The sequence below is a fragment of the Gadus morhua genome, chromosome 2 (genome assembly GCF_902167405.1).
Source record: "Gadus morhua chromosome 2, gadMor3.0, whole genome shotgun sequence".
In the NCBI taxonomy this organism is placed as follows: domain Eukaryota; kingdom Metazoa; phylum Chordata; class Actinopteri; order Gadiformes; family Gadidae; genus Gadus; species Gadus morhua.
Window position 1 is genome coordinate 1,091,166 of NC_044049.1, and position 19,642 is coordinate 1,110,807.

The 19,642-nt window shown below is 55.4% G+C and overlaps 2 protein-coding genes across 3 annotated transcripts; one reads left to right on the top strand and one right to left on the bottom strand.

The window, feature by feature from the left end:
* Window positions 1-180: 180 nt before the first annotated feature.
* nudt9 (nudix (nucleoside diphosphate linked moiety X)-type motif 9) lies at window positions 181-8,099 on the bottom strand. 2 transcript variants are annotated; one of them, XM_030341894.1, is made up of 8 exons: window positions 7,383-8,099; window positions 6,403-6,645; window positions 6,024-6,119; window positions 5,396-5,482; window positions 5,073-5,184; window positions 3,064-3,210; window positions 2,179-2,263; window positions 181-2,083 (listed from the first exon to the last, which is right to left on the bottom strand). In XM_030341894.1, exons 1-8 carry the CDS (start codon window positions 7,799-7,801, stop codon window positions 1,938-1,940), a joined length of 1,335 nt encoding a protein of 444 aa, XP_030197754.1. In that variant the 5' UTR covers window positions 7,802-8,099; the 3' UTR covers window positions 181-1,937. The 2 variants fall into 2 exon arrangements, with proteins under 2 accessions (XP_030197754.1, XP_030197746.1); XM_030341886.1 differs by having other exon boundaries at window positions 6,403-6,681.
* Window positions 8,100-8,265: 166 nt separating this feature from the next.
* mapk3 (mitogen-activated protein kinase 3) lies at window positions 8,266-18,256 on the top strand. The gene is made up of 9 exons (XM_030341907.1): window positions 8,266-8,740; window positions 10,250-10,432; window positions 11,917-12,106; window positions 13,907-14,023; window positions 14,144-14,258; window positions 14,964-15,095; window positions 15,692-15,801; window positions 17,194-17,319; window positions 18,107-18,256. The coding sequence occupies exons 1-8, from the start codon at window positions 8,532-8,534 to the stop codon at window positions 17,311-17,313; spliced, it is 1,176 nt and encodes a 391-aa protein (XP_030197767.1). The 5' UTR covers window positions 8,266-8,531; the 3' UTR covers window positions 17,314-17,319; window positions 18,107-18,256.
* Window positions 18,257-19,642: the final 1,386 nt, after the last annotated feature.

Genomic DNA, 19,642 nt, shown 5'->3' on the forward strand with positions numbered 1-19,642 from the left:
ACATTACCTAGGGTCTGGGTGAATCCCAACAAAAAAATAGCAAATTGTATGAAATGTTGTGTTGTGTTTAATATAATTTATAACTAGAAAATAGCCATCCCCAAATTACGACTTATCAAAAGCACTCCAAGCAGTTAAAACACTACGATGGTATCAAAGGATCAGGCAACAAGATCCCAGTTGATTCAACATTTTTATTCATTCTTATTTTTGGTTGCAAAACATTGAGACTCAATATAAAAGTGCGTTAGTACTCTATGAACAGATGAAAACCGGATTGACCCTGTTCCTTAATGTGCATGGCGCAGCCGTGTGGTGAAGACATCCTTCATCAGACCAGGGAACCCGAGCCAAACCTCGCTACCTCAGATCGATACGAAAGCCGACACCGCCCGCACTGGGATGTCTGGGAACAGGGGGTGCGTAATCGCAGTCCAGGAACCATACAGCAAACACACAAGTCTACTACACAAGCAGCACGCAGACACAAGCATGCAGTCCACACACAATTAGGGGAGCTTCAAATAAAAATGTATTTATCAAATATGTAACCATCCTAAAGTCATTATAATCTGTGGTTTATCGGGTCTGGGACGGTGGGATGTGATCTGTTTGGAAGACGAAAGACAAAGTCCAGACGGCTCCCTCCCAAAAGGACAGCGCAGTCCCCAACAGGAGGCCTGTCTAGTGTGTGGAGGCACCATGCTCACTGATCACAGAGGGACGGTCTTCACAAAGTACCCTAACCACACGACGGTGAGACGCGAGGCGGCGAGAGGCGAGAGGGGGCTGGAAGTATGTGCTGCTAAATGCAGTCAGCTCACTGCATTCAGGAGTCGGCTCACTGCGTTTAGCAGTCGGCTCACTGCGTTTAGCAGTCGGCTCACTGAGTTTAGCAGTGAGCTCACTGCGTTTAGCAGTCGGCTCACTGCAGTCAGCAGTCGGCTCACTGCAGTCAGCAGTCGGCTCACTGCGTTTAGCAGTCAGCTCACTGCATTCAGGAGTCGGCTCACTGCGTTTAGCAGTCGGCTCACTGTGTTTAGCAGTGGACTCACTGCAGTTAGCGGATGGCTCACAGTGAGCAGTTATGTAATGTTTGATTCTGGTTTTGGGTTAAGTTAGTGCTACTCATTTGTATAATGTGTTATTGTGTTATATGCACACAGGCGTAGCATTCAGGTTCACTCAGTAGCGATCAGAAGCGGGCATGAAGTCCTTCACCCTGAGCCTCCGAGGAGGAGAGTGGAGAGGGTTGAATAAATATAGAGGCATACTGGAGGCCCAATGAGGTCCCACTCCGAGTGCTAACACAGGGTCAGTGCTAACACAGGGTCAGTACTAACACGGGGTCAGTGCTAACACAGGGTCAGTGCTAACACGGGGTCGATGCTAAAACGGGGTCGGTGCTAACAGGGGGGTTAGGGCTAACAAAGGCTGAGTGCTAACAGAGGGTCGCTGCTAACACAGGGCTGGTGCTAACACGGGGTCGGTGCTAACACGGGGTTAGGGCTAACACAGGATTAGGGCTAACAAAGGCTGAGTGCTAACACGGGGTCAGGGCTAACACGGGGTGAGGGCTAACACAGGGTCGTTGCTAACACCGGGTCGTTGCTAACACGGGGTCGTTGCTAACACGGGGTGAGTGCTAACACGGGGTCGATGCTAACACGGGGTCAGTGCTAACACGGGGTCGTTGCTAACACGGGGTGAGGGCTAACACGGGGTCGTTGCTAACACGGGGTGAGGGCTAACACGGGGTGAGGGCTAACACGGGGTGAGGGCTAACACGGGGTGAGGGCTAACACGGGGTCGTTGGTAACACGGGGTCGTTGCTAACACGGGGACGGTGCTCATTGAGCCTGCAGTGCGATAAGGTTCCTTCATTGTCTTCAGTCGTTCCTTCATCTCTCCGGCCGCCCTCTGTTTCGTCCCCGTGGTTACCAGTGTGCACCTCTCTCCTTGGCGACCGTCTCCAGGAAGTGGGAGTGGCTGGCGTAGAGCGGGAAGGCGGAGTCCAGGTCCACCCATGTGACCTGACCGGCGTCGTCCCCCGCCTGCAGCGGCAGCTCGCTCACGCTGTTGCCTAGGGCGACCACAGAGTCATCCTTCAGATGTTTACACTGACGTCTCCGTGGAAACAGGCAGCGAGGAGGCAGGAGAACCATGCGGCGTCGGTACCTGTCTCGTCGTGGAAGTTGACGGCGACCGTCTCCATCCACGCGTTGTCCGTGTTCCGGGGGTCGTCCACGTAGCCGCGATACACCTTCACCGCCGCGCAGACACACACAGTTACACACAGCCGGGCTTTATGTAAGGCATCGTGTGTGTGTGTGTGTGTGTGTGTGTGTGTGTGTGTGTGTGTGTGTGTTAGATGGGGCCTTACTTTGCCCTGTTCCTGTCCTATCAGCAACACACCCACACACAGTGTCAATAACACTGTGGGTGTCACGGCAACAGAAGACACACACGAGTGAGGCATCATAAAGGCCTCCTCAAGCCTCGGCCCAACCTATCCACACACACTGTGGACCATGCACCCCCCGTCCCTGGTCAGACCATGCACCCCCGGTCCCCCTGGTCAGACCATGCACCCCTGGTCAGACCATGTACCCCCGGGTCCCCTGGTCAAACCATGCACCCCTGGTCAGACCATGTACCCCCGGTCCCCTGGTCAGACCATGCACCCCCGGTCCCCCTGGTCAGACCATGGACCCCTGGTCAGACCATGCACCCCCTGGTCAGACCATGTACCCCCCGTCCCCTGGTCAGACCATGCACCCCCGGTCCCCTGGTCAGACCATGCACCCCCGGTCCCCCTGGTCAGACCATGCACCCCTGGTCAGACCATGTACCCCCCGTCCCCTGGTCAGACCATGTACCCCCCGTCCCCTGGTCAGACCATGCACCCCTGGTCAGACCATGTACCCCCCGTCCCCTGGTCAGACCATGTACCCCCCGTCCCCTGGTCAGACCATGCACCCCCGGGTCCCCTGGTCAGACCATGCACCCCTGGTCAGACCATGCACCCCCTGGCCAGACCCCCAGACCCCCGGCGGACCCCACCTGGAGGCCCGGGCCCTTGAAGAGCTGGGTGATGCGTTGGTGGGTCTGGGCCCGCTCGCCCGCGGGGAGGGCCAGGGAGTTCAGGGCCTCCTCAGAGAACTCCCTCTGCAGGGTGAGCGTCACCATCTCCCCGGGGTCCACCATGCCCTGACGTTGACACAGGCACCACGGGTGAACACATGAGGGGGGCGCCATGGGCCAGCCAGACAGGGACATCAGGCCGTGATGCCACGCTCTGGTTTAACGTTCCATCACCAAACTAAATGTCGTGTTCATGTGAACCCAACAAGAGTGATCCCTCATGTTAATGTGAGCCCAGTACAGTACGAGTGTCATGTTAATTTGAGCCCGGTACAGTACAAGCGTCATGTTAATGTGAGCCCGGTACAGTACGAGTGTCATGTTAATGTGAGCCCGGTACAGTACAAGCGTCATGTTAATGTGGGCCCGGTACAGTACGAGTGTCATGTTAATGTGGGCCCGGTACAGTACGAGTGTCATGTTAATGTGGGCCCGGTACAGTACGAGTGTCATGTTAATGTGGGCCCGGTACAGTACGAGTGTCATGTTAATGTGGGCCCGGTACAGTACGAGTGTCATGTTAATGTGAGCCCAGTACAGTACGAGCGTCATGTTAATGTGAGCCCAGTACAGTACGAGTGTCATGTTAATTTGAGCCCGGTACAGTACAAGCGTCATGTTAATGTGAGCCCGGTACAGTACGAGTGTCATGTTAATGTGAGCCCGGTACAGTACAAGCGTCATGTTAATGTGGGCCCGGTACAGTACGAGTGTCATGTTAATGTGGGCCCGGTACAGTACGAGTGTCATGTTAATGTGGGCCCGGTACAGTACGAGTGTCATGTTAATGTGGGCCCGGTACAGTACGAGTGTCATGTTAATGTGGGCCCGGTACAGTACGAGTGTCATGTTAATGTGAGCCCAGTACAGTACGAGCGTCATGTTAATGTGAGCCCGGTACAGTACGAGTGTCATGTTAATGTGGGCCCGGTACAGTACGAGTGTCATGTTAATGTGGGCCCGGTACAGTACGAGTGTCATGTTAATGTGAGCCCAGTACAGTACGAGTGAGTGTCATGTTAATGTGAGCCCAGTACAGTACGAGTGTCATGTTAATGTGAGCCCGGTACAGTACGAGTGTCATGTTAATGTGGGCCCGGTACAGTACGAGTGTCATGTTAATGTGGGCCCGGTACAGTACGAGTGTCATGTTAATGTGAGCCCAGTACAGTACGAGTGAGTGTCATGTTAATGTGAGCCCAGTACAGTACGAGTGTCATGTTAATGTGAGCCCGGTACAGTACGAGTGTCATGTTAATGTGAGCCCGGTACAGTACGAGTGTCATGTTAATGTGAGCCCGGTACAGTACGAGCATCAGGTTAATGTGAGCCCGGTACAGTACGAGTGTCATGTTAATGTGAGCCCAGTACAGTACGAGTGAGTGTCATGTTAATGTGAGCCCGGTACAGTACGAGTGTCATGTTAATGTGAGCCCGGTACAGTACGAGTGTCATGTTAATGTGAGCCCGGTACAGTACGAGTGTCATGTTAATGTGAGCCCAGTACAGTACGAGTGAGTGTCATGTTAATGTGAGCCCGGTACAGTACGAGTGTCATGTTAATGTGAGCCCGGTACAGTACGAGTGTCATGTTAATGTGAGCCCGGTACAGTACGAGTGTCATGTTAATGTGAGCCCAGTACAGTACGAGTGAGTGTCATGTTAATGTGAGCCCGGTACAGTACGAGTGTCATGTTAATGTGAGCCCGGTACAGTACGAGTGTCATGTTAATGTGAGCCCGGTACAGTACGAGTGTCATGTTAATGTGAGCCCAGTACAGTACGAGTGAGTGTCATGTTAATGTGAGCCCGGTACAGTACGAGTGTCATGTTAATGTGAGCCCGGTACAGTACGAGTGTCATGTTAATGTGAGCCCGGTACAGTACGAGTGTCATGTTAATGTGAGCCCAGCACCGGTGAGTCGTACCCCTGGTATAGCCCACTCCCCACAGTCCTTCCTCTTGATGGAGATGAACTGCAGGACGGGCCGTTTGGACGCTGGGTGGGAGACCTTCTGCCCCTTGGCGTCCACCTTCCACCTGCAGGGCGGAGGTCATCACAGCTCAGTACCACCACGTTTCGTGTTGCACGGTCTGAACAACGTCAAACTGCTGTACACACCACTGACATCCTTTAAAGAAACGGTGGCAAGCTGTATTTGGGTTGCCACCGCCATGTCTTCACAGACCCGTCCTAGCGGCCCGTGTGTTACCACGGCGACCCCAGGTAACCCCGGCGACCCTGGCTCACCGCGTGACGATGGGGTCCGCGGCGTGGTTGGGCCCCCAGCGGCCCAGCAGCCCGCGGCCGGCCAGGCCCGTGCGTCCCCGGGGGTTCCTGTGGCAAGAACGAAGAGCGGTGAGGTCCCAGCGAGAAGGTCCCAGCCCCCCCGGAGCCGGACCCCCAGACCCCTGGAGCAGGACCCCCAGACACCCCGGAGCAGGACCCCCAGACCCCTGGAGCAGGACCCCCAGACCCCTGGAGCCGGTCTCGTTTCAGGGGGACCCCCAGACCCCCTGGAGCCGGTCTCCTTTCAGAGGGACCCCCAGACCCCCTGGAGCCAGTCTCCTTTCAGGGGGACCCCCAGACCCCTCGGAGCCGGTCTCCTTTCAGGGGGACCCCCAGACCCCCTGGAGCCGGTCTCCTTTCAGAGGGACCCCCAGACCCCCTGGTGCCGGTCTCCTTTCAGGGGGACCCCCAGACCACCTGGAGCCGGTCTCCTTTCAGGGGGACCCCCAGACCCCCTGGAGCCGGTCTTGATTCAGGGGGACCCCCAGACCCCCTGGAGCCAGTCTCGTTTCAGGGGGACCCCCAGACCCCCCTGGAGCCGGTCTCGTTTCAGGGGGACCCCCAGACCCCCCGGAGCCGGTCCACTTACAGGGGCCGGTTCTGCAGCAGCTTGTAGTCCCCCAGGAAGCTGGTGCGGTCCACGGCCCCGTCGACGCAGTTGAACCGAGGGGAGAACACTTTGGACCTGAAACAACAAGAACCGTCTCAGTTAATTATGGATTTAGATCGTTATCAGCGCTGGGCTCATCTTCATACAATCAGATCAGATTCAATAAGGTCAGGTAACATATGCGTGAACACATGAAGTGTGATTTTAATCCTCAGGTGTCGTGGTTTAGGGGCGAGGTCGGACTCCGAGAGGGTTCTGGCTCCTTTAATTAGACCAAGCCCCATTAATTAATTAGACCAAGCCCCTTTAATTAATTAGACCGAGCCCCTGTCATGCGGCGGAGGGTCCGCCGTCTCACCCCAGGTCCGGGTCGGCCCAGGTGGGTCTGCTGGCCACGTTGGGGTCAGTGTGCTGCACCGGGAGGTACTGCGGCCACACCTTGCTCCAGTCCACCTTGTCATCCGGCACTGGGAAGCGCTTGATTTGTGACCCGGGGTACGGTTGGCACCTGGACTTGAGATGGAGGGGTGGTGCTACAGTAGATGACGTCATCCTCAACGTGTTTGTGTAGGGGTTATGAACCCAGGCTGCGGCCGATGGGCTGTGGATGATTGACAGAGGAGAGGAAGAAGAGAGTCTGAGGAGCAAGAGAAGAAGGGTGGGATTAGGAAATGGATTAAGTCCATGAGTTGTCGTGGGTCGCGACCAGCCCAACTCGGACACTGACAGCATTGAATGGACGACATTCCTCACCAATTACGCATATGCTTCTACTTATTTTAACTTATTTTTTTACGGATCTTTATTTACTTTATCAAGTTATATTGCTGCTATGTGGCTGTTGAAGAACCAAGCCTAAATGTACTCGTCCCTTCTGTCACTCGTACTTGTTAATAAGATGTAGGCTAATAAAAGTAATTCTGATTCCTTCGGTGGTGCTCAATGCTCATAAGCTCTGAACTCATCACTTCACAATTGGTGCATAAAAACTCTGCCCTAGAATAGGAAATACTACTCCGGTTATCGATTCATCTGCTTCACCAGCGCAGTGCTATCATGACCAGAACCAGGGAGAAATACTGAGTCACACACTCCCATGATGCACTTTGAATGGTTGAGTTATTATTACTTAAGACTGGTCACTTCTTAATTGATTGTATTTAAATGAAGTTATAGTTTGGGACTGAACAGACGCACCACTCCGACCTGTGCACCTCTCAGTATGGGTCAGCGGTCATGATCTGTTCTGTTAGATAACGCAAGCGAAATGAAAATGTTACTTATAACACGATATGAATAAGTTAATAGTATGAGCTCTGATTAAAGATATTGTCATACCTGGTTTCTGGTTTGCACACCGCGTACGGCAACCCGACAATGGTGAGGGCGAGTCTGATCCGGCCGATCCAGTCCTGATTCAACCTGAGTCGTCTCATTCCTTGACTCCGAGAATGAGGATCACAACATCTCAGCCAGGCAACAGCTCCCGGCAGCGCCCACCCACCCGGAAGCAGAGACCCGGAAGCAGCGCTGCAGAACGCTGCAGTGACGTCAAGGCCCAGGGCGCGTCCACGTCGCGTGTTCCTGCCTGCCCGGGTTACGCGCCTGACTGGTGTGCTGGGATTTTTTCCTTTCGCCTTTGACTGGGATCTCTTCCTATAGTTACATGCCTTTGACTGTTTTTGCTGGGATATCTTCCTATAGTTACATGCCTTTGACTGGTTTGGCTGGGATGTCTTCATGTAGTTACACGCCATTGACTTGTGCGGATTCTACAGGCGATAGATCAGCCGTGTAGTAGTAGATGATGAGGCAAATATAACACCATTAATATTGTGCTCATAGTTGGGCTGATCAGCTATCACTGTAGTTATCTTTATGTGGGGCAGGTTTATCATCTTGGAAGTGTTTAAAGACGAACCATCATTAAAGACGAACATGTACAACGCCTAAGTGAACCCTATCTTCCATTATGAAGATAGTCAACAGAGAGGGCACGACGTGCCGTGCAAAGAAAGCCTACTATTAACATATTATCTAGAAACAAATACTCCACATCAAATAAGAGCATAAATGAATTAACATAACATAATGTGTGGCCACTCGGCACGCCCACTCAGGAGGCTGCTGCTGCTTCAACGGGAGCGCGTGTTTAGTGTCCCCGGTGGCCTGGTTCGGGTGGAGCTTCTCCTCCAGACCGGTGACGTCTGATCTAACGCCGCCCGCGTCACCCAGGTCCGGCGAACAAAACGAGCATTCCTCTATTACCGTAGTTTGGCACGCGCATTTACGCTCAGTGTTGCTTCAGATCCGCGCGCTGTTCATCCGTTCACTCGGTAGTAGAAGAGGCCTGATCGAGGAGCGCCGCTTTAACCACGAAACACCGACGTTTTTATACGATATTCGACTGCCAGTGAGCCGAGCCGTTACCCCCGAGCCGAGACTCCCCGGAATCCGTCGACTGAACGCGTCCTTCGGAGAGCCGTCATGGCGGACTCGAGCAGCGCAGCGGCGGGCGGAGCCCCGGGCTCCGGTAGCGGGGCTGCCGGGGCGGCGGGCGCTGTGGCGCAGGACGGATCCACCGGAGCCGCGGGGTCCAAGGTGGCGTCGGAGCTGGTGAAGGGGCAGGCGTTCGACGTCGGCCCCCGCTATGTCAACCTGTCGTACATCGGGGAGGGGGCGTACGGGATGGTCTGGTGAGCTCTCCTAACACTTTTCCTCGTGTTGTTGCGCCTGATAGGATGTGTTACACGGCGGAGCCTAGCGGGAACAAGGTGTTGTCTGGCGCGTTAAATGAGATGTCATGGTCCGCAGTGACACTTCAACTAACGTGGGGCCAACACAGATCCATATGTATCAGACCCTTCCTGAGGCGGCTCAGACCCTTCCTGAGGGGGCTCAGACCCTTCCTGGGAGGCTCAGATCCTTCCTGGGGGGTTCAGACCCCCTCCAGATGAGGCTCAGACCCTTCCTGGGGGCTTAGTCCCTTCCCGAGAAGGCTCAGACCGCTCCTGAGGCGGCACAGACCGGTCCTGAGGAGGCTCAGACCCGATTCATGTGTTGATCTGCAGGCGTGGCGAGTAGCTGCAGAACATACAGGAAACAAGGCTGGTTGCGCAGGAGCTAGCTGGCTATCAGGGGAGGAAACCTGTTCAAGATCCATGACAACTTAATAAAGCGGGTTCTAAAATCCCAGTCATGCCCAGTAGTACCTCTCCTTCGGGTGTTGCCTCCCCGTACTTTACTTTCGGTCGATGCAGTAAATCGGGTGTCATGCCCCGCCAGTAGAACTGTGATTACTGCAAGAGCAGAGGTGTCGTTATCGTGATTTGGTCATCCGAGGCATTGTGTGAGCGGGCCTGTTGCTCTCGTTGGACTCTGTCGGACTCGATGGACTCGTTCCAACCCGGATCCGGGTGGGTCCGAGTCCGCCACGAAGAGCAACAGATCCGGGTGGGAGCGGGCCTGTTGCTCTCCGCGGTGGACTCGGTCCCCCCCGGATCGGAACCGATAGCGGATCGGACCCGATAGCGCCATAACATCGCAGCAGGCCACCGTCCACCTCACCCCATCGGATCACTACGTGTGAATAGAAGTCTTGTTTAGGCTGTCGGTCTGAAGACCACTAATCCCCCTTGCACACTCCCCGTGCCCCGCTCGTTCACCGCTCGGATCCGTTTGGCTCTGTTTAGCTTCTTCTGAAATGTTGAATAGGAAAAAAAAAAGGAGTGCCACATAGGCCGAGGAAGTAGCTTCAGCTATTGTTCACATCTCTACAAGGATCGCTCCCCGCTATCGTGAAGTGTGGTGGTTTATAATGGGCTATAGGTCACTGCAGGTGTGTGTGCTGTCAGCTGAAGACATGCATGTTTGTCTCTCACTTTGACTTAACGTTGAGTTTATACACAAAAACTAAACGCAAAGGAGGATGTGTTCCGTGCGAGATGTTTTGGTTTTCTCCACTATAGTACAGTACAATGGTTCTGGAAAGGGAATCGAACCAAAGACCCTGCAGTGCTCTGTTTTTGAGCATTATCCCCAAGTTTCCCCCATCCTGCTATAAAGGGTACGGCAGCTAGCGCAGTGTGTAACCTGAGCTTTCTCTCTCTCTCTCTCTCTCTCTCTCTCTCCATCCCTCTCTCCCTCCTCCTCCCTCTCTGCCTCCCTTTCTCTCCCCCCCACGCACTCTGCTGCCCACCTCTCAGCTCTGCCCTGGACAATGTGACCACCTCCCGCGTGGCCATCAAGAAGATCAGCCCGTTCGAGCACCAGACGTATTGCCAGCGCACGCTGAGAGAGATCAAGATCCTGCTGCGCTTCCACCACGAGAACATCATCGGCATCAACGACATCCTGCGCGCCCGCCGACTGGAGGCCATGAGGGACGTGTATCCTCTGACACACTGTGTGTGTGTGTGTGTGTGTGTGTGTTTGTGTGTTCTGGGGTCGTCCACGTAGCCTCGATGAACCTTCACCACACAGAGGGGATGAGGCCACACAGTTACAAACAGCTTGGCTTCAACTTGGTTTTATACAAGGTGTGTGTGTGTGTTCTCTATTTGTGTGTGTTGTTCTCTATTTGTATGCGTGTTCAGTATTTGTGTGTGTGTTCAATACCCCCCGGAGTGAAGGCTAAATGCCCGATGGTTGGTGTGTGATGAGTGAACGGGTTGTGTGTGTGTGTGTGTGTTCATGCGTCACCAGTGTGCGGTCCACCTGCGTGTGAAACGCCGTGCTGTTGCTCACCATCCATGGTCAAGATGTGCACGCTTTTATTGTTGCTGCATTTCTGCAATACTTGACTGAACCTCCACTTGAACATCCTCTGCTGTAGAACGTTGAGTTCCAACTGGCCGTGCAGTGAAGCCCAGAGAGCTGAGGTGGGTGATCCACCCTGATGGTCGGACCTGTTGCTTTAGTCGAGGCACCGCTGGACCGCTCAGTGCCAGCCCAACCCACCCTTTGAAGAACTGTTAACGATTTTTAAATTTGGTTATAGATGATGACAAAATGGTGGCCAAAACTGAAAATAGACTTTAAAACTAAACTGATATCGGGTGCAAGCAAACCTAAATTGGATGTGTCATTATGAGATTATTCTTCATCAAATGCATCCATAATGTACTTCTGAAAAAAAAAATCAATCTGCAGTTTTTGCATTCTCATGTAGTAAAACCCTACTTACATGGAGCCCAGCATCCGATCTGCTAATGCATCTTCAGTTCGTCTGAAGAACACTGGGCAGACCATTAAATCAAGTCTGCATCCTGGTGCGGCTTGTAATGTATGCTAGGGCCTCTCTGTGTGTGTGTGTGTGTGTGTGTGTGTGTGTGTGTGTGTGTGTGTGTGTGTGTGTGTGTGTGTGTGTGTGTGTGTGTGTGTGTGTGTGTGTGTGTGTGTGTGTGTGTGTGTGTTGCGTATCACTGAACCTCACATCCCTTCTGTCACTATCAAAAGATCCATGGTAAATACATACATCGTTTTTAACTCAATTAGAATAAATATTCTATTCTAATATTTGGAATACAATTTGATTTATGTAGGGCTTTTCTAAGTCCTCAAAGATGCTTTACAGAGTGAACACAAAATACAATAATGTAATAAGAAGGTGTATTGGTAGGAAGATGAGAGGGGAAGGAGGTGATGAGGTGGTGGCCATCCTATAGCGGGGGCTTTGTATGGTTGGCATTATCTGCTCTGCGGATGAGAGCAAAACGGTCTTGGGGTGGGATGATAAGGCCTTCGGCCTGGCCCTAACCCTAGCCCCCGGTCCAGGGAGGGGCAGGATGGATGGTCCTTATCTCCAGGCTGTAGAGCAGCAGCCTCCCGCTCCACCCGGTGTTGGCCTTAACCCCCCCCCCCCCGCCCCCAGCTACATCGTGCAGACCCTGATGGAGACGGACCTGTACAAGCTGCTGAAGACGCAGAAGCTGAGCAACGACCACATCTGCTACTTCCTGTACCAGATCCTGCGCGGGCTGAAGTACATCCACTCTGCCAACGTGCTGCACCGGGACCTGAAGCCCTCCAACCTGCTCATCAACACCACCTGTGACCTGAAGGTGCCCCCACCTCACACACTAATGGGTTTCAGACCTGTGAAGTCGATGTGCTCTGAGCTCTCTTTGCTCAGGATGCTTTAGCGGCAGTAACACGCTCTTGGAGATGTGTTTACATTCACTTCATCGTTGTACATTTATTAAGAATGCCAAAACGATGTATCATGCATCGTTCTGTCTTGTACAATTTGTAAAACGCCTCTTTAGAAGAATAGAAGAAGCTTCTCCTCCTCCGGGGGTTTGATTCCCGATGTCTCTGGGCAGAAGCCTACTTTGGGTCGATTCCAACGAGTGATTCTTGGGAGAGGACTCAACACAAACAGGATGCTGGCTGCAGAGCAGATGGCACGCCGTTATCATGTAGCACGGAGACGCCAGAGGAATCCAAGGAATGTTGTATTAGGACGCCGGACTGAAGGCAGCTCAGCTCGTACCCCAACCTCCTGCTAACCTCCTGCTAGCCTCGTGCCGGCAGCCCCCTGCTAGCTCCGTCCTGCTAGCCTCGTCCGGTTAGCCTCGTCCTGCTAGCCTCATCCTGCTATTCTCGTCCTGCTAGCCTCGTCCTGTTAGCCTTGTACTTCTAGCCTCGTCCTGCTAGCCTCGTCCTGCTAGCCTCGTCCTGCTAGCCTCGTCCTGCTAGCCTCGTCCTGCTAGCCTCGTCCTGCTAGCCTCGTCCTGCTAGCCTCGTCCTGCTAGCCTCTGCCTGATCGCGGCAGCCTCTGCCCTGAGAGCCATTGCGTTGGCTCCTCATGAGTATGGTGTATTGTGTCAACACAATAAACCAGCGTTCAGCGCTCAGATGAGCTATTAGAGTTTATGGCGGTTGCTTTTACACCAACGACCTGCTGGCCAGCAGAGAGAGAGCGGTTTGGAGTCGGGCAGTAAAGGGCTTGTAGGAGTGGTTGTCTCCTGGGATGTCTGGGTCCACGGTCACAGAACCCGAGGCAGGTTGTCGTGGGGTTAGTGGGTCAGGGGGTCCGGAGTGTGAGGGTTCACCTCAGGAAGGCCTTCCTCGTTGGAAGGTATGGTGCTAAGGCCTGGTCCAACCCCTCTGATCCCGACCCGAACAGACCCGGGATCCGTTCAGAGACTATAGAGTATTATTAATATATAATTTGAATAACGTGTTAATACAGCTGCTAGATATTACCGACCCTACCGAAGAACCCAGACGCTGGTCTCCACACCTGATGTTGTTTTGTTGTAGCCTGGGTGTACCATCGCTGCCTTGCGTGCGATTTCATTTCGCGCTGCCCGGCAGCCTGGATTCCATGGATCAGTTTTTTGCCTGAGACAGGGAACCAATCACAGAACGGGGAGGGACGGCAAGACGATGACGACGTCTATGCGGGACAACCATCGTCTTCCTCCTCATCGAATTTCTGTCGCTCTACATACGTCATCTGGTATAATTGATACGATTGGCTATGAGAAACAGATTTGTATGATAGACATTCGTAGAGCCTAATAAACGGGTCCGGGCAATCGTAGTCCACGCCTCAAATACTAGAAAATTAATGTGTGGTTCCCAGACCTCTTCATGATGTAGATTTAGATCAGGTCCGGCGTTAGCCAGGCTAGTTTTGTTGGTGTCCGGCTCCCAAACGAGCGGCTCCCAAACGAGCGGCTCTTAAACGAGCCGCTCCAGGACGAGCGTTTCACCCCCACAGAAGAGCAGAGTTCACCTCACCATTATTAGTACAAAACAAATCTCCCGCCAACAAATCAATGGAACTCGTTGGTTCTGGGTGGGCCGTCCTGGGGAGAGGGGCCCTGACTCCTCCTCTTCCTCCCCCTCCTCAGATCTGTGACTTCGGCTTGGCACGGATAGCCGACCCGGAGCACGACCACACCGGCTTCCTGACGGAGTACGTGGCCACACGCTGGTACCGCGCCCCCGAGATCATGCTCAACTCAAAGGTGTGTGTGTGTGTGTGTGTGTGTGTAGTATGTTGGTGTGGGGGGGGGGTTAGTGTGTGTGTGTGTGTGTGTGGTCCGTTGGTGCGTGGTGCCTGACCCCGCCTCCACCGTCTGTCCCAGGGCTACTCCAAGTCCATCGACATCTGGTCCGTGGGCTGCATCCTGGCCGAGATGCTGTCCAACAGACCCATCTTCCCTGGGAAGCACTACCTGGACCAGCTGAATCACATACTGGGTGAGAGCCACGGCTGCTGCTTCTTCTTCTTCTTCTTCTTCTTCTTCTTCACACCTGGCCGGGTCCTCTGAATGGCAGGTCGTCGTGAAGGGGTGATATTATGCGGCTAATCACCCTCACACCTGGTGGCATAATGTCACCCTTCAAGTGAGGCTGGTAGCCCGCTCCTGCTCAGGAACCGGGTTAAGGCCTGGTTAAGGTGCAGTGTGGCCTGGTTAAGGCCTGGTTACGGTGCAGTGAGGCCTGGTTAAGGTGCAGTGTGGCCTGGTTAAGGCCTGGTTACGCTGCAGTGAGGCCTGGTTGAGCCCTGGTTAAGGTTGCAGTACGGGAGCATTATCACAATAAAAATATTAAATAAATAAAAATATGTATGTACTGGTAACACTATTACCAGAGCACTTCTTCGATGAGACTGGTTTGCACTCTGCGCGTGGGCATGTCCAAAATAGACTTGCTGGTTACAGTGGATGAGCTCATTTGCATTTTGAGCTGCACGCCTTGTTTTGTTTTATTTCTGAAGCGTTGTATGTAATTAGAGAGTCCGTCTCATTGTCTGTTTTGTCACTTATTCAACAAAAATTGCACCGAAATGACAAACTCTGCTCGCTAATCAACCAGATCATCAGAGCGGGAGAACTACCCAGTACAGGCTGTTCCTCTGGGAGCGGTTGTGTGTAACGCTGTCCCCCCCCCCCCCCCCCCCAGGGATCCTGGGCTCCCCGTCCCAGGAGGACCTCAACTGCATCATCAACACCAAGGCCCGCAACTACCTGCAGTCCCTCCCCGAGAAGCCCAAGATCCCCTGGGACAAGCTGTTCCCCAAGGCCGACGGCAAGGGTACGCGGGCCCCCCGCTGGGCCACAGCAGTAGGGGGGGGGGGGGTCAGGCTGTAGCAGCAGCCGGAGTGGTGGTGGTGGTGGTGTCAGGCCTGTAGCAACAGCAGCAGTGGGTGGGGGGGGGGGGGTGGTGGTGGTGGTGGTTGTGGTGGTGTCAGGCCTGTAGCCTCTCCTCTCCCTCCCCCCCTGGAGGGGGAGGCAGACGCAGCGGGGACGGTTCGAACGTGTTTCCTGCGGGCCCAGACAGCACCCCCCCGGCCCGGCCCTAGACCGATCCCAACACGTCTGAGGGAGAGTAGAGAGAGTAGAGGGAGTAGAGGGAGAGTAGAGGGAGAGTAGGGAGGGGGAGTAGAGAGGGAGTAGAGAGGGAGTAGAGGGGGAGTAGAGAGGGAGCAGAGGGGGAGCAGAGGGAGAGTAGAGGGAGCAGAGGGAGAGTAGAGGGAGAGTAGAGGGAGAGTAGGGAGGGGGAGTAGAGGGAGAGTAGGGAGGGGGAGTAGAGGGGGAGTAGAGAGGGAGTAGAGAGAGAGAGTAGAGGGGGAGCCGAGAATAAACTCAGTCCAGTGACCTCTGACCCCTGACTGTTGATTTGTCCAACAGCCCTGGATCTGCTGGGTCGCATGTTGACCTTTAACCCCAACAAGCGCATCAGCGTGGAGGAGGCCCTGGCCCACCCCTACCTGGAGCAGTACTACGACCCCACGGACGAGGTACGCACACGCCGACGCACACACACGCGCACACCCCAGACATAGACGTACACACCCGCACGCGCGTTCATACGCGTCCACAAACGCACACCTAGACAACGCACGTACACACTTCATACATAGACACTTACTCACACACACCTCATACACGTACACGCACGCACAGCTCAGAAATGGACACGTACACACGCCTACACCTCATACATAGACACACGCATTCACACACGTACGCACAACTAGACGCACATACACCTCATACGCGCACTCACTCACTCGCTCGGCCGTGAGCTTCGGTCCAACCGAGCGCGGGGCCTAAAGATGGCCGACGCAGCGCCGACGAGGATCAGACATGGTACCGGTAACCACGGCAACACCACCACGGCGGGCAAGAAACAAAAAGGGTACAGTGTTGCCTTGGTTACCGGTAGGTACCACGCCGCCCAGTAGTGTCGCCGTGGTTACCGGTAGGCACCACGCCGCCCAGTAGTGCCGCCGTGGTTCCGGTGTTCGCGCCGGGATCTTTGATTATTCTTAGATTTTAATTGTTATTTATAATTAATAAATCTTTTTGACTCGCCGCCGTAGAGCATGTATCGTCTCCACTGTGGTGATGACATATAGTGCGACGGCATCAGCAGCGAGTTCAGTCCCGTGGATCTCCTGTGGGCGGTGTGGGGGCGTGGTCATCGTGGGGGCGTGGTCGGCGTGGGGGCGTGGTCATCCTAACGAGCGGACCTGCACTGTGGGGGAGGGGGGGGGGGTCCTGAGCCCCACGCTCAGCTGTCCCATCAGAGGCCTATCAGAGGCCTGCGTTATCAAAATAACACGTTGGTTTTAACGACTTGAAATGGAAACAGACGAGGGGTTGACACACACCAACGCACGCGCCTCCCAATACACACACAGAGTGCGCGCTCTTCCCAACACACACGCACAGAGAGAGCGTGCACTTCCCCACACACAGAGTGCTCTCCCCAGCACAAAGCCTGCTTTCTCTCCTGAAGGACGGTGTTTTCCTTTATCATGATCAGCGCTGTGAACCATCATGTCAACAGAAGGCCTCCAGCAATAAGTCGCCATGGCAACACGACCCCCCACCCCCCCCCTCCTATCTCCCCCTCCCAGACCCAGATATGGCAGCCTCCTGCTCCACGCATTAGTGGAATGGCTCTGTGAATAGGGGGGGGGGGGGGGGGGGGGCTTGAGTGAATGACATCAGTTTTTTGTGTTTCTTAGTTAGACACAGCTGAGCTTTAACGTGTGTGTGTGTGTGTGTGTGTGTGTGTGTGTGTGTGTGTGTGTGTGTGTGTGTGTGTGTGTGTGTGTGTGTGTGTGTGTGTGTGTGTGTGTGTGTGTGTGTGTGTGTGTGTGTGTGTGTGTGTGTGTGTGCAGCCCGTGGCCGAGGAGCCCTTCACCTTCACCATGGAGCTGGACGACCTCCCCAAGGAGAAGCTGAAGGAGCTGATCTACGAGGAGACGGCCCAGTTCCAGGCCACCTACCAGGGCTCCTGAGTGCAGGTAACCCCCACGGGCCTTCCCCCCCCCCCCCTCCAGGTCCCCCCCCTCCCTCTTCCAGGTCCCCCCCCTCCCTCCTCCAGGTCCTCCCTCCTCCAGGTCCCCCCCTCCCTCCTCCAGGTCCTCCCTCCTCCAGGTCCCCCTCTCCCTCCTCCAGGTCCCCCCCTCCCTCCTCCAGGTCCCCCCCCCCTCCGTCCTCCAGGCCCCCCCCCCTCCCTCCTCCAGGTCCCCCTCCCTCCTCCAGGTCCCCCCCCCTCCCTCCTCCAGGTCCCCTCCGTCCTCCAGGTCCCCCCCCCTCCCTCCTCCAGGTCCTCCCTCCTCCAGGTCCCCCCCTCCCTCCTCCAGGTCCCCCCCTCCCTCCTCCAGGTCCTCCCTCCTCCAGGTCCCCCCCCTCCCTCCTCCCGGTCCCCTCCGTCCTCCAGGTCCCCCCCCCTCCCTCCTCCAGGTCCCCCCCCTCCCCCCTCCAGGTCCCCCCCCTCCCTCCTCCAGGTCCTCCCCCCTCCTCCAGGTCCTCCCCCCTCCCTCCCTCCTCGTTGTAGTAAACCAAACCTGCCGTTCTACCTGTAGTCTGCTGAGGGGGCTGCTGTTGGGTCTTCTGTCCAGCAGGGGGCGGTGCAGGCGCTTCACCCGGCCCACAGCAAACGCTCCTGTTCTGTTCCCCAAGGAGCGCGCCTTCTCTGGCCTCCGGATCCTCGGAGCGACTCAGGGGGCTGTGGGGGGGTCCGGGGGGCCACGGGGGTGTTCTCTCCTCTCTCCGGGGGCTGACGGCCCGCTGTGTTTGTGTGTTTAGCATTGCGGAGGCGGAGCATCGGGTGGCGGCGGCGGCACCAGAAGACTCCGAACGCGACCACGAAGAAAACCACGACGACCACGAAGAAACCGCGACGACCACGACGACCGCTACCAATCATGTAAAAAAAAAAGAAGAAAAAAAAAAAAATGAAAACCAAACGGCATTCAGAAAAAAAACGACAAAAACAGGAACCGAGCGAGACTCTCAACTGCTTTACCCATTCTACTGCGAGCGCTGCCATGGCAACCCCTCCTCCGCTGGGGGGGGAGGGGGGGGCGAGGGTCGCCAGGGGGGGAAGCCGTTGTGTTTTTGCTCCCGACTGCTTCAGTGTTGTCCCGAGTGTGGACGCCTCCTCCACCTGGGACCGCCCCTCTTTCACCCCCCCCCCCCCCCCGAACCCCATCCCTAGCCCCGCCCCCTGCCCCCCTTGCCCCCCCCACCCTCGGACCAAATCGTTGTTCCCTCCTGTATGCTACTCTGCCTTCTCCACCCCCCCCACCCCCCCCCCGCTAGTGTCTGTATGCTAACGTTTAGGCTACTACCGTATTAACCGCTCCAGGGCATTGGGTGGGGTGGGGGCGTTATGAGGTGGGAGGGTTCTGGGTGGGCGGGGGGGGGGGGGGGCGTGTATGTATATAGAATATAAATATATATATATTTAAGGGTTGGTGTTTTTTGGCGGGAGGGTGGATGAGTGTTGCTTAACTTTCGTTCAGTTTTGTACGACGTTCTCCGAACGTCCCGTCGGTTAGTTCGTGTTTGTACGTTTTCTCGGAAGTTGATATTTGCGCATCATTTGGAACACTTTTGGGGTTTTGAGAGGAACGTGTGTTTTTACTGGCATGTCGACTCTTCTGTTGATCTACTTTGGGTTTTTTGGTTTTGATTGTTTTTGTTCTCAAAGAAAAAAAACAAAGTTCTATGATCACGTGAATGCATGCATTCCTGAAACGTACCAAAGTGGCAGTGGGGGGTCTAGCGTCTTATTAGGGGGGTTAGCTTCTGCTTGGGGGGCTAGCTGCGGCTAGGGTCCTCTTGGGGGGCTGGCGTCCTCTAGGGGGGGCTGGCGTCCTCTAGGGGGGGCTGGCGTCCTCTCGGGGGGGCTAGCTTCCTCTCGGGGGGGCTAGCTTCCTCTCGGGGGGGCTAGCGTCCTCTTGGGGGGGCTAGCTTCCTCTTGGGGGGGCTAGCTTCCTCTAGGGGGGGCTGGCGTCCTCTCGGGGGGGCTGGCGTCCTCTAGGGGGGGCTAGCTTCCTCTCGGGGGGGCTAGCTTCCTCTCGGGGGGGGCTAGCTTCCTCTCGGGGGGGGCTGGCGTCCTCTCGGGGGGGCTAGCTTCTTCTAGGGGGGGCTAGCGCCCTCTAGGGGGGGCTAGCTTCCTCTCGGGGGGGCTAGCTTCCTCTAGGGGGGGCTAGCGCCCTCTAGGGGGGGCTAGCTTCCTCTAGGGGGGGCTAGTGTCCTCTTGGGGGGGGCTAGCGCCCTCTAGGGGGGGCTATCTTCCTCTCGGGGGGGGGGTATCTGATGATCAGCTGGCGGTGG